The sequence below is a fragment of the Bubalus kerabau genome, chromosome 3 (assembly GCF_029407905.1).
Source record: "Bubalus kerabau isolate K-KA32 ecotype Philippines breed swamp buffalo chromosome 3, PCC_UOA_SB_1v2, whole genome shotgun sequence".
In the NCBI taxonomy this organism is placed as follows: Eukaryota; Metazoa; Chordata; class Mammalia; order Artiodactyla; family Bovidae; genus Bubalus; species Bubalus kerabau.
Window position 1 is genome coordinate 47,830,280 of NC_073626.1, and position 14,888 is coordinate 47,845,167.

The following is a 14,888-nucleotide window of genomic DNA, read 5'->3' on the forward strand; positions in this document are numbered from 1 at the left end:
GGGAAACAGAAAAATAGGGGCCAGCTGAAGGAAGCTTTGTAGTGGGTTTACCCTGGTACGTTTCTGATGGGTCATGCCTTGGGCGATTGGGAAAATTTAATGAAGAAAGAACAAAGTAGTCATATGGTCCAGCAACCCTGCCCCTGGGCATGTAACCTAACAAAACTATAATGTGAATAAGTATCTGCACGCCTGTGTTCACAGCAGTGCCATGTACAATAACCAAGACATAAAAACAGCCTTAGCATCCATCAATAGATGGGTGGATAAAGAAGACATGGGGTCTATCTATCTGTCTATCTATCTACAATAGAATATTACTCAGCAAAAAAAGAATGAAATGATGCCACTTGCAACAACATGGATGAACTTAGAGATTATCACACTAAGTGAAGTAAGCCAGAAAGCGAAAGACATATACTTATATGTGGAATATAAATATAATATTATATATATATACACAATATAGCTTATATGTGGAATCCAAAATGTGACACAAATGAACTTATCTATGAGACAGAAACAAACTCACAGACATAGAGAACAGACTGGGGGGTGCCAAGGGGAAGGGGCTGGGGGAGCCATAGAGTGGGAGTCTGGGATTAGCAGATGCAAATTGTTGTTTACAGCATGCATAAACAAGGCCCTCCTGTATAGCACAGACAACTGTACTGAATATCCTACAAATAAACCACCATGGACAGGAATATGAAAAAGAATGCTTACATATATCACATCATGTGAAACGTATGTCTGCATGCCAGGTTGCTTAAGTCATGCCTGACTCTTTGTGACCCTATAAAGAGAGATACCTGACAGAGGGATATGACAGAGGACATGGCTCCTCTGTCCATGGGGATTTTCCAGGCAAGAATACTGGAATGGGTTGCTGTGCCCTCCTCCAGGGGATCTTCCAGACCCAAGGATCGAACCCACTTCTCTTATGTCTCCTGTATTGGCAGGCTGGTTCTTTACCACTAGCGCCACCTGGGAAGCCCATAGAACATATATGTATATATACACACACACACACACACAACTGAGTCATTCTGCTCATTCTGAGTCATTCTGTTGTACAGAAGAAATCAGCACAACATTGTAAATCAACTTTATTTCAATAAATTTTTTTTTAAAAGAAAAAGCTTGAGACACAGAAGAGCAGGACTAATGAATAACACAGTAATGGAGAAGGATGAGACCTAGAGCACATAGGAGGGCTGGGCGTTACACAAGGACAGTTCACCATGGCAACAGAAGAGAGGGCAGAATAGAGCTACACACACATCAACGAGGGTAAAGGGAGCCAAACAAGGTTTACAGCATTCCTGAAGGTGCGATCCAACACTAAGAGAAACAATAATGGATAAACTACAATTTTTTTTTTTTTTTTTGGGCAGTTTACAAATCACCATGATGATCATGGTCATCATCCCTAATTTACAGTGTTTAATTCTGGTCAAACTTATGCATGGCCTTAGTTAGTCTTCACAACAAGGCTATGAAGAAATACTTATAGCCCAACCTTCTAGATTTGGGAAAACAGATTTAAAGAGATTAAGAAGCATGACTAGGAAAAAAAAAAAAAAAAGAAGCATGACTAGGAAGGTGTCTAAATTCAGGGTACAGCCTGAAACTTGTCACTGCATTAAGCCTTCCCCCACCCACGTTTGGGCCACGGGGCTTTCAGAAATCTACATGGGCAGATTAGTTAAGAAAGAAGGAAAAAGAAGAAAGAAGTAAAAAGTGGCCCCTTCCTAAGCCAGTTCTATTTCTCCCACCTATGTCACTACTGGCTTTGTTTCAATTTTATTAAAAAAAAATAAAATTTATCTACAGGAACACTGCTAGAGGTGAGAGGTGAAGAAGTAAAGCCACTGGAATGCTGAATTTTAAAATATTATTCCCTAATAACCCTTTCAGCTGGGTCCTTTATTACTATTCTCAACATATATATATTGGAATTCCTTGATGGTGTAATAGATACCACTGTAACATCACTTCAGCTTTTGCCTTTCAAAGCCCAGATAATGAGGCTTATTCATCTAAGAAAGGCTCACTCATCACATGACGCCCTGATATGATGCTGAGAGCAAGTGGACAAAGAGATCCTGAAAAGACAATTCAAGTGTTTGATGCTCTGATGAAGATACTAAACAAAATGTATATAATTGGTACCATAAAGATAACCTTAGTTAGAATTAAGATATATTTTTTCTTAAACCCTGAAAAACCAAATGATGAATTTGAACAAAGTCTGGCTAGTTTAAAAAAATTATTAATGTTTCCTGTGTCTCTAAAATTGCATTTGCCATGCCAAGTTTCATAGTCAATTAGAAAACCCATAAATATACATCAGTTAATCAACCCAGCTTAATGTTTTTTAACAAAATATATTTCTCCACATGATTTAAATATATTAGGCTTCCTTAAGGTTGGGGAAATGCTTTGAAGTAGTTAAAGTATTTCTTAGAGTCCAAAGAATAGCTTTGGACTGAAAGTCATCAACTGAAGACCATTTGGTGGATAAGATGTCCTCTTAATTTTGTAAATTCAGGGAAAAAGAAACCATACAAAATCTATATACATTCTCTTCCCTGATATGTGAGGAACAAATGTTACAGTCAGCAAGAAAGTGCATATAATTGTAATTATCTTAAGTGGAAACTCCCATGGGAGTTTTCAGTGGAAATCCACAAAATAGAAATTATTCTGGGAAAATATCCCAACAGAGAACAGTACATGTGGAACAATCCCCTGAAGGCCATGGGTGATGCCTGGAAAAAATGCCCTGATTGACCACAAGTCAAGGCCATCCCCAGGGTATGTTTTCAACCTTCCCTTTGCTGAACATTCTGGAGAAAGAACCAAGGAAATGCCTTTAACTCACTAAACTATTGTAGCTCTCCAGTAAAGAAATTCTCAGAACCACATGGGATGTCAGGAGGGAAGTTAGGGGCAATACATTGGGATTTTAGGCCCATAGTTATGTCCAACAGAGTTGACGCCCAAACAATGAACTTCAGAAAACAACACTGAACAAAATCACTACTAGGCTGAAAACACAGAAATGTATATAAACATACATCTTATTCATTTTGTCTTCTTCATTAGGATATACGGCTTTCTGAGAGTCACTTGCTTCTATTTTAAAGATAATACAATGACTCAAAATGATAGAGCAGGTAGCTTAAGAGGCAACTAATAGAATTATTGTTCTTTTTTCGCCTAAATTTTATTTTATTGGAGTATAGTTGGTTTACAATGTTGTGTTAGTTTCTGGTGTACAGCATACTGATGCTGCTCTACGTATATACATATATGTATGTGTGTGTGTGTGTGTGTATATATTTTTTTCATATTTTTCCATTATAGTTTATCAGCAGATATTAAATATAGCTCCCTGTGCTCTACCGTAGGACCTTGTATCTATTCCTCTTTTTATAAGAGCTTGCATTGCTAACCCCAGCCTCCCACTCTCTCCCTCCCCCATCCGTCCTCCTCCTTGATAACCACAAGTCTGTTCCCTGTGTCTGTGAGTCTGTCTGTTTTGTAGATTGCTGTTCTTTACTTTTAAATAAGGTGTTTTACTCCAATTCTTTTATGGTGAATGAATAAAAATCCACCATTTAAACCCAAAAATATTTAAATAAATATATTCATTTATCCATTCCTAAATACACTTATTCATGCATGCATACTTTTATATATTCATCCCATGCCTGAATCAGGCTACTTGTGAACACATTAAAGAAACAGCAATGATCCTGTACACTAGAATAGAATGAGGTGCCCGGCATGTGGTCTCAGAACAAATATCTGCAGCTTCCCAATGGGATCCCTCATTCTCATTCTCATAGAGGAGTTGGGGTCTCTCATGCCAGAGCATTCAAATATAAAACATCTCCATACCTGTGGGCCTGGCCTGCTCTCCATCACCTCCTAAGAAGCACCTTCATCATTTAAAATAGGCAGAGATTGCCAGTGGCTAAAAACATTCACAGAGGCCCAGGTCTCTTGAGAGGCAGGAATATTTTGTACCATTTCTTCGAGAATTCCATCAACTGCTGTTGTTGCTCTGTCTTCCCCGGCTCCCCCCAGCATTACAGAGCTGCCCTGACAGATTCCACCTTCTCTGTATCTTTTCCAGTCACCGATTGTCCTGTTTGCCCTAACATTTCCTGCCCAGGACACACGCCAGCCACCCCCAAGCAACAACCCAACCACAACCTCATTCCTTGATAAACAGACCAGAACAATAAAACAACAAACATTTATTTAAGGAAAATCCTGTACCAGGAACCACACTAAGTATTTTTCATATGTTATCACACTTATTTTGTGATATAAACCTATAAAGAAATCCCCATTGATTCAACAAACAAAATAAGATTCAAAGACATCAAATCACATGCCAAGATCAAACAGCTTGAAAGCAGTACCCCCATCATGAGATCTGCCAGGGGGTCCATCCAGAGATAGTACTTGAGCAGCTACAATTTCCTATAACCAGTATGAACAACCACAAAAATATAAAATGGATGGAGTCCAGATCAGTGTTTCTCAGGTGTGAATACCACGCACCCTGTTTTTAAAAGGCAATCATTTTGCAAGGCTTGTAGCTAGAAAATTAAGCATAAGTTTTCATCAGGTGCAAACAGCAGAAGAGCCTGCAAAGAATGCAGAAATAAGATTGTGCTTTAGGAATTAAGCCAACAAATCATCTTGGTGATCTGAGCAAATCCAAATGGCCATCTTAGATATGGGCCAGCTTCCTGGATCCAGGATTGGATCCTTGGGGAGGTACTAAAATATTGAACAAATTTCAAGAACGTGGTTCTTCCAATTTAAACAAAGAATGCATTAATAAATTAAATATCCCCAAGCACCTAAAATTAAAAAAAAACAAAAAATAAATAAATGAACATGGCAAATCTCAGAGCTATAGAAAAGGAAAGTCAGACAAATGTCTGCACCCACAGAATCCCTACAGGAGAAAGAAGTCCATCCAGTTAGACTAAAATGGGTTTCTATTGTGGAGATGGATAAACGGCTATAGGTGACTAACATGGGAACATACTCCACTCATATAATTCTCTTCTAAGAAGGCAGCTCCCTATGGAGCTTAGCCACAGACAGAGAACACGGCACCAGGGCAATGCAAATACTGGTGCCATTTGCCAGTGGTCATCTAGGGCAACCACTTAGTTCTGGTGATAAAAGCCTCCTGTGTGCTTGATCAGCCAATGGTCCCTGACGTTTCTGAGCCAAAATCTTGGACTTCACCAAGATGAACACCATTGAATGGGGGTCATCACAGGTAACAGCCTTTGTCTTTGAGTGACTGAAACAACCAGCTACACCTTTGTTTGTGTGTATTTACCTTTTCTCCATCTCTCCCAGGTTCTCCTTTGTAACCTGGCAGTCCTTGTGCTCCCTAAATTAACCACAAAATAAAAATCTGTTAGTTATGTACTTTGGTTCACTAGAAACAGTACCTCTAAAATAAGAAGACACAGACCACGTACTTGTATTCCCGGGGATCCTGGAACACCTGGTGATCCTGCTATTCCCTGATATCCCTGAAGAGAAGGAAACAAGAAATAATTATTTCATCATATTCACAAAGGGAAGCCCTCCATTTCAATTTTCTTTTTGGTTTCGCCACGCAGCATGCGAAATCTTAGTTCCTCGACCAGGGATCAAACCCATGTTCCTTACAGTAGAAGCACAGAGTCTTAACCACTGGACCGCCAGGGAATTCCCAGCCTTCCATTTCAGAATTCACTCTTCCTCACTGTTCTCACACCTACAACTTCACTTAATGACTGTTTAAGAAGTTTGAGAAACCACAACTACCAAGGGGCAAACGCTTAATAAGGAATGCACATCGTCCAGTCTTTAGGAAAACAGTATTAACTATCTCTAGCTCAATAAAATTATCGAGAAATGCTTCACTGCAAAAGAAGGCTTTGAGCAGGAAATACAGAGTCAATGTTCAGAGTTCCTGGAGAAATGTTCTGCACATTAGAAACACATTCAATGTATTCGAAAGAAAAGCATCTAGGATTGGAGGATTAAACAAATGTGACACATTTTAAAACTACCTGATTATCAGTTCAGTTCAGTCACTCAGTCGTGTCCAACTCTTTGCGACCCCATGAACTGCAGTGTGCCAGGCCTCCCTGTCCATCACCAACTCCTGGAGTCCACCCAAACCCATGTCCGTTGAGTCAGTGATGCCATCCAACCATCTCATCCTCTGTCATCCCCTTCTCCTCCTGCCCTCAACCTTTCCCAGCATCAGGGTCTTTTCCAATGAGTCAACTCTTGGCATCAGGTGGCCAAAGTATTGGAGTTTCAGCTTCAACATCCATCCTACCAATGAACACCCAGGACTGATCTCCTTTAGGATGGACTGGTTAGATCTCCTTGCAGTCCAAGGGACTCTCAAGAGTCTTCTCCAACACCACAGTTCAAAAACATCAATTCTTCAGTGCTCAGCTTTCTTTATAGTCCAACTCTCACATCCATTACATGACCACTGGAAAAACCAGATTATGGTCATCTGCAATAAATTATGAATGCTATTCTTCAGGATCAGTCTATAACAGACTTTGGGTTGCCTATTTAGAAAGTTCACCCCACAAACACGGCTATGATGTGTCCCTCTACCTCCCAAGGCTGAGCTGTCTGCTAAGGTCACTTTCAAATCCATTGTGTCCTACACATCCTTCCAGAATTTTGAAACTTGGTAAAACACAACTTTTTCAGACAGACACAGACTATTCAATCTTCACTCCCTCCATGGCCACTAAACTCCAAAACAAACTTCAGACCCTCAACACTTGCCCAAGTTTCCCCGGATCAGTGTCAGGTTGACTTGGACCACCTGGCACCTGCAAACATTTCCCTCTCTTATTCACATCCCATCTTTCTTAGATCTTACTGTTCAGGTACAGTTTTCTATTGTCAATGATTATTAACACAGATTTCATTAATGTCTCCAATAACACCCTAATTCTTAAACCCAAAAGCTTCATTCCCATGTGGCTATTCATGAGTGTCTGCATGGATCTTTGTATCCACCCAGTCATGTGTCAGTACATTTTCAGCTGCAATTTTAGAGACACCAGAAGTCCCTGTTTTTCCATTCCAATTTTAAAATATTCCTTTTACTATCCTTTGCTAACTCTGATAACAATAATAGCAACAATAATGGTGCCTTCGAAAGATCAGTCTCAGATTATTATTTTTCTCTTTTTCTATACTTTCTCATTTTGTAAAGTGCTCTCAGCTACTCCCAGAATGGGGGTGACTATGATTTCTATCACCAACCATCAGTCTTCCCCCATTTGCTTGTTCACAGAATGTATCATTATGTTTTCTCCAGTATTCCTTAAACTCACATATTTATCTTGAGTCCACTGGCCCCACACTTAAACATTTTACTCCACCCCATGAACAAGTCTCAAAACGAACTTCTTCAAAATCCATACAAAGCAACCTGCAATTTCCAAACCCACCATCCGCTCTTTAGAATGGCACTGTCTCTGCGTCACTGGATTTTGCCCCCTTGAGATGAAAGACGAAGAATCATTTATTTCTATATATCATTGAACAGAGCATCTGCTGCATATTTTGTCAGCCAAACGTTGGAAAAATTCACCTCCAAGTCATCCACACAGAATGCAAGTGTAAAAACTCTCTTTCCCCAAGGAACCACATTTGCTTGTGTGGCTTCTGGAATTGAAACTGCAGTAATACCAAGTGGTTCATGCTCTCAAGATCAGGGAGGAGAAAGAAAAGCCATGGACACAGCTTGTTCAGCCTGGAATCTCTGCCACTCTAGTCATCACTGAATTTCCTTCTCTCTACCTTTGGAATCAGATGGGCCTGGAATTGCTTTCCAGCTGCCACTGCTAGCATGCGCCTACACAGAACCAGGTCCATTAAAAATGCCACCACTTAGGGGGCTCCTTACATCCTTCAAAACCCTGTGTGCACCATCTGGAGAGGGTGACGTGACTTACAACATGCTACTATTATTGGGAAAAAGAACAATAGTACCAATGATTTATACACTATTAATCATGTTCTAGACTATATACTTCATATATGTTAATCCACTTAATCCTCACAGCCACCTTTTAAGGTCGGTTGTACATTATCCCCATTTGCAAATGAGGAAACTGAGTAATTGCCAAAAGTTACATAGCTAGAAACTAGACCAAGCAGGTAGAAATGTGCCTCTCATCAGAAAATGCTTCGTGGCACATCCGGTCCTAGGACTCTAGAACAATTAATCAGATTCAAGAATTCCATGTGCCAGACTAATTTGATCATATTTTTATTGCTTTATTTTTAATAGCTAACATTTATTGCATGCCTAGTATGTGCTGGTATTATTATTATAATCATTGGCTACACAGCTTGAGGGATCCTAGTTCCTCATCCAGGGACTGAGCACATGTCCCCTGCAGGGGAAGCACAGGGTCTTAACCACTGGATCATCAGGGAAGTTCCCAGATTTGTTTTAAATTCCTTAAAATTCTGAGGACCCAGAGGAAAGAAATGTTAATAAAATTCCTCAAAAGAAAGTCACCATGGAAATTGACTACGTATCAAAATGATTGGTCATCAGCAATGGTTCTCATTTAATGAATTTTTGCTTTCACATTTTTTTTCAAAAGTCAAGACAAATGTCATATGTGCTTTATTACTTTTTTCAGATAGTTAATCCTTAGTAGATCAAAAGCTGCCATGGCATCTCTCCCCTCTGAGGAAGGAGTAAGTGAATGTGTTACATTTTAATGGATTAAGGCAATGTAGCGATACCCCAGACAGTGTTCCCAGCTCACCTCTGACTCATAGTGTGACCTCAGGCACACTCATCACATCCCCACGTCCTGGGAGGCAACACAGTGAAGTGGAAAGACAATGAATTTTAAAACTGGAAAAGACCTGGGGCTGAATTTTTGCTCCTCCCTTGACTTTCTGCTAAGCCATTGTACAGAGCTAAACCTCAGCTTCTGACCATAAACCAGAATAATAATAAATCAACGGAGGACTCACAGTGAAAATGTCTGGCAGTTATTAGAATCTCAGCAAAGGTAAGCTTCTTTCTTTTCTTCAGGCTCAGTGACTGTGTACAAAGCCATAGATCGCTCCTGCAGAACCTTATTCTTTAGCCTTAATGGCCACCGTCAGAGCCTGGGGCATCAGGTCACGCCTCAAGCTCTCCTCAGCACAGGTACAGATCCAGTGCTCAACATGTAACCAAGTCCTGTGTTTCCAGGGGCCTGTTTGCTTTGTCTTTAGAAAAACAGCAGCACAGGAATAATCAATGCTTCCCACTATATAGGAACCAGCTTACTGCTGTTTTCTTAACATACAAGATGCATTCTTGAAAACTTAATTGTATCAAGAAGCTCAAGGATTATTTTAGAGCTAGAGGAAACATGATTAGCAACAAAATAAAGAAAAACCAAAACCACATCCGACCTGGGGGATCCCAAGGCAAATCACCAGAAGTCGGATGAAATTCAGTAAAACAAATTTTGAACTAAAAATCAGGAAAATAAAGGTTAACAGGGAGGAATATTACAACATAGAACACTTTCCAAGAGGAGCAAGAAATAAAACATTGCCTGACTCATAGCAGGGTACATTAAAACCAAAAAAAAAAAAGCCCTGAAACAGGACAAATGATAAGCTTTTCATATAGGTTACTAAGTTTTTCTTTTTATGAATATAGGTGTTTCTGTGTTTTCTTGTAGAACTGCAACTTTCACATCATCATCGACCAATTAATGCTACTCAACATTAATTTTGCCCTTTTGCAATTTTAGCAGGTCCAGATACCCATCCTTCCCCCAACTGCAAGATTTCTGAGAGTATGAAAGTCTTTTCCACGTTCACACAAAGTCTCTTTGTAAATGAGTCATTTTTTAGGAAAAAATATTCTTGCTGCCAAATTTCAGGGTTGAAGAATAGAGAACCAATTTACTTTCTTCCATGATTCAGAGTTCTGATGCTCCAGGAAAGATGTATAGCTTTGAAAAGGAAATTAAGAAAATAAAATCATTGTGCAAGAGTCACAATTTCTTTTGAGCCCAGTTCTAATTATAGCATAAAATATTCTGCCAATCTAAATGTATAATTTTGTTTCAGTAATGAAGATAGTCATTGGTTTCCTTTAAATACTCTAAACTTAAAAATGAGAATGAAATCTAGAGAAATCTCTTTGGCTGTTACTCCCATTTTTAAATGTAAAAAAGAACGTGATTTAAAATTTACACTATTACATAACTTTCTTCTGTGTTTCCCAAATTTCCAATAAAGTCTCTTAGATACCCAGCCAGGGTAACTAGGCAACCAAAATCAAGTATATACTTTTAATGTGTGCTGTGGATTCTTCTGGGCAACTCAGTTCTACACACAACTAAATTTTCTACATAGCTACATTCTAACAATATTCATAAAATTGTCTTTCCAGGTATATCTATTATAGAAATTAGTTTGTCACTAAAGCCAAAGAGTTCATAGGCTTTAACTGATTGCTAAAATGACTTGATAAATAAATCACATGAATATCTATAAAATTACACACACACTGAGCTCTAAGAAAGAACCATGATGCTATGGGGGGTGAAGAGTAGGCAGTCCATGGAAGCTTCCCGAAGAGATAGGCTCAAAGGAACAGTCAAGGAAGCACAGTGCATCAGAAGGAGCCCTTCAGCCTGCCCTGCAGTGGACAGGATGAGCCGCATCCATGAGAAGAGAGAGAGAGCACAAAGAAGCAGGCTCTGAAACAGGACCGGCATGAGCGGACAGAAGCCAAGTGCACAGCATTGAGGGTCTTCGATCCGTATCCAAGCCGCTCAGCCAGGGGGGTCACACAATCAGACTGGAGCTCTGCAAAGCTTACTTGGAGGACAGATGAGAGGGGGCAGGAAATGCATGAAGTGGAAGCTCCCTGCAGGGGAGAGGATGAGAGGTAGAACCTGAACCTACTCAGGGGTGTTTAGTCTAACCTGAAGGTGGGGAACAGGGGGTGAGGGGGTTGGAATTTATGGAATGAAGCCTAGGTTTCTGGCTCGTGCAGAGAGATGGCTGATCCTGCCATTGACTGATGGCCTCTGGGGGAAATACAGTTTAATTGGTGATCAACTATTAAGTAGCACAAACATTAGAAAAATATTCTTATGGACTAAAAAAAAAAGTAAATTGAATAAAAGTCACAGGAAGAAAGCCTAGAGCTTGAAAAGGTTATTTCATTTATGAAGACTTGTTTTTTTATAATCCACCTACTTCAGAAGTATTTTTAATAGGTTGGTGGCTAACATTGAAGGGCATAGAATCAATGGAACTATTTAATACAGGGCAGAAAGGGATAAATTATTGCACAGAGGCAAGAGAGAAGAGTTTAGAGGAATGGAAACCTAGAATCATGATTAGAGTGGTGGTTAGACAGGTGTATACATTTGTCAAGACTTGAAATGAGTGTATTTGTATTTTATTGTAAATAATCTATATCTCTATAAAATTGACTTATAAAGAAAAGAAGTTATATGCTTTTGAGGAATAAAAAACAGAATTTCTAATTCAAATAAAAGCAAGTTACGTTTACTATACAGATCTTCTTTGACTTACCATGGGATTATGTCCAGAAAAAACCATCTTAAATTGAAAATACCACAAACTGAAAATGCACTGAATACACCTAACCTACTCAACATCATGGGTAGCCTGGAAGACTTCACCATGCTCAGAAGACTTCTACTAGCCTACAGTTGGGCAAAACCATTGTACTGCATCTCATTAGTCCAGGAAAAGATCAAAATTCAAAGTATAATTTCTATTGAATGCATAGCACTTTTGTACCACCTTTTTAAAAAGTTGAAAAATCATTAAAACATCTAAAGGTGGGGAGTGGGCAGCAACATCTGCAAGTGAAACATAATCTAAATCTAGTTCTCCCTACCTTAGATAAAGGAATGAATGATAATCATAAAACAACACCATCCACTTTCCCATTATAATTCGCCTTGAGCTAACCACTGCCTTCCTTTGACAAATAATCTCTGCAGATACAGCTCTGTTCTGTTCTCAGATTCACAGATTCAATTAAACTTACTTACGTAAATTACTTCATTCCCTGAATGAGGTAACACTTAAAGTTATACTAAGCTTATTTCGAAAGGAGAATGCACAACTTTTAAAGGTAACTGGTACCATTTTAGTAATTGTTATAATCTCAAAGTAACTATTATAATCTCCATAAGTTATGCTTTATGACCAATAGTTCCTCACTCCATTTCTTGCTCTGCTGCTTTTTTTCATAGTACTTCCCACAATATAATATTGCTTACTTTTTATTTCATAATTGTGAATTTATTATCTGTCTCTCCCCACCAGTATGTGAGGTCCAAAACAGCAGGGTATTTTTTCTGTTTTGTTCATTGCTATATTCCCTTACCCTGGAACACTCAATGAAATACCTAGTATGTGAGTGGAAGAATGAAAAAACAAATAAACAAACAAACATATAAACATTGTGTCCAACTAGTCACCACTACCTAGGGCTCTAAAAATAATAGTGGAGACAGCTCTGATTATAATCAGACAGATTATAATCAGACAGATTATAATTAGAAGAAGATACAATGTAGGCATGAATTGGCCTTTAAAATCACAAGTGCTAAAAACAAACCAATACAATATTGTAAAGTAATTAGCCTCTAATTAAAATAAATAAATTTAAATTAAAAAAAAAATCACAAGTGCTCGATGTGTCAATTCCTTAATTTAATTAAATATACAAATAGCTTTCACATCTATAATGATTATACACAATTATTATTATTGTACACACTACCTATAATATATAAAATATATTGTAATCTATTTAAGAGATGCATGAGATAAACATGGAAAGATTCATATGTGAGATTTACATAAGGAGTGTGTTGAAAAAAAAATGAAGTAGCTAATCCACTAAGCATTGTCTAGGAAAGCTTTACAGAAGAGGTGAGTTTTATGTACCATTTTATTAGAAAATGGAAGATAAACTGCCCAGGCGCTGCATACTTCATTTGAGGCAAACGGTCCATATTTGAGCTTATCAGTGAGACTCCTGAGGATGCGTGTGTGTGTGTGTGTTTAGTGGCAGCGGAAGACAGTGCGACCATGAGCATGCTTGGCGGGGAACACAGACTGAGGGGAAGGGAGAGCTCAGGTAGAAACTGTTCCGTCTAGAACGTCCCCAACACTTCATAACAAGTCCACCTCCTGTCATTCTCTTTCCCAAACTACATCACAGCCATTCCTTTGACTTGTACACTAACATCTCCCATTTTCCAGACCCCCCCATCTCCACAGCACCCAGCCTCCAGGTCCTCACAGTTCTTAAATGACTGAGTACACAATTGGTACCATATTCAGTTCAGAGTCTGAAAAGAAAAAAGCATAAAAAGCTTGCCTCCTGGGTCCTATTACTAATTATCCCCCCAGCCCCTGCCAAGCTTACTCTGCAAGCCTAGTGTTCCTATTTATTTTATTTCTTTATTTCCTAGTGTTCCTTTCCTCCTATTCTCTACCGCCACTCTGGAGGATTGTGGAACTGAGAAGAGCGTCCTCGCTGGGATTACACCTCAGTAATCCCAGTGAGGATTACTCAGTAACCTCCTCGCCCCTCCCAAGGTTGTCTTCTGAGTTGACTCACTTCTGAGCAAATTCCAGTTCCTCCGAAACTCTAACCAAATCCAGCACTCCAAAAACAGGACTGCAGTCTTTCTTAATATTCACATCATATATTACCAACAATGCCAAAAGTCACATTAGCCTTTGAAGTCACACATTACATATGTTAATTCCTCTTTTGACAAGGTTAAATTTAAATGCCATGTCCCAGACAAATATTCTGTTTGAATTTCAGTCTGTTAGAATAGCCATCCTCCAAATTCGCCAAAGCTATTTGGATCTTCATGTCAACCCAAAGGCCAAAATAAATTCCCAAAATGAAATCAAGAATCAAAAATTCTTGAAAATCATATTAAGTCAGTGAACATAGAGTATCAAATGCTAAAAAAAAAAAAAAAAAACCCTGGAAGAAACAGCAAAATACTTAATAGTGGGGAAATTTTACTCCTCTTTTGTAAACCAGATAAAGAGAACTATTGACAACATCTATAGCAAAGAATTCATTATCTTAATGTACAAGAATTGCATTAACTGCGATCCAAAATACAAGAAAGGACAGTTCATAAAAAGAGAACTCCCTCTGAATGCCAGACTTTTATGTTCAGTCATCCACTTACCATTTCTGCTTGAACATCTAACGTAAACATCTGATCTATCCAAAAGCAAAGTCCCAACTCCCCTTCCCCAGTCTTCTCTGCCCCATCCTTCTACATCTCACTAGATTCACCCTTGACTGCTCTTTCGCAAACTTATGTCTGATGCATCAATAAATCCTGGGGGCTCTAACTTCAAAATATCCCCAGAAGATAAGCAGTTCCCTTCCCCTCACTCCTACCAACCTGATGCCAGCCACCCTCCTTTCATTCCTAGATTATTTCCTGTCTCATCTCCCTGCTTTTGCCCTTATCATCCTAAAGTCCAATTTCCATTTTCAACTCGGAAGTCAGAGTCATTTCCTTTACAAATAAGCAATATCACATCAATCCTTTATTCCAGACCCTCCCATGGCTCTTGAGTTCATTCTGACTGAAAGTCAAGTGGTCACAAGGGCCTGCAGGCTCTAAAAGACCCCTCCCTCCTCCTGCCGACCTTTTACCTTCATCTGGAGGACTTGCCCCACCCCCCTATGTGTGGCTGGAGAAGGTCCTGTAGTTTGGAATTCCCCATCTGTGCTAACTGCCACTTCT

General features: G+C 39.1%; 1 protein-coding gene across 2 annotated transcripts in view; it reads right to left on the reverse strand.

Moving 5' to 3' along the window:
• Positions 1-14,888, reverse strand: part of COL21A1 (collagen type XXI alpha 1 chain) — a 251,131-nt gene that overhangs the window by 94,006 nt on the left and 142,237 nt on the right. For both annotated transcript variants that reach the window (XM_055571783.1, XM_055571782.1), the window contains 2 exons: positions 5,526-5,579; positions 5,381-5,434 (listed from right to left, as the gene is read on the reverse strand). In XM_055571783.1, coding sequence (XP_055427758.1) covers positions 5,381-5,434; positions 5,526-5,579 — 108 coding nt within the window. The remainder of the gene's footprint in view (positions 1-5,380; positions 5,435-5,525; positions 5,580-14,888) is intronic.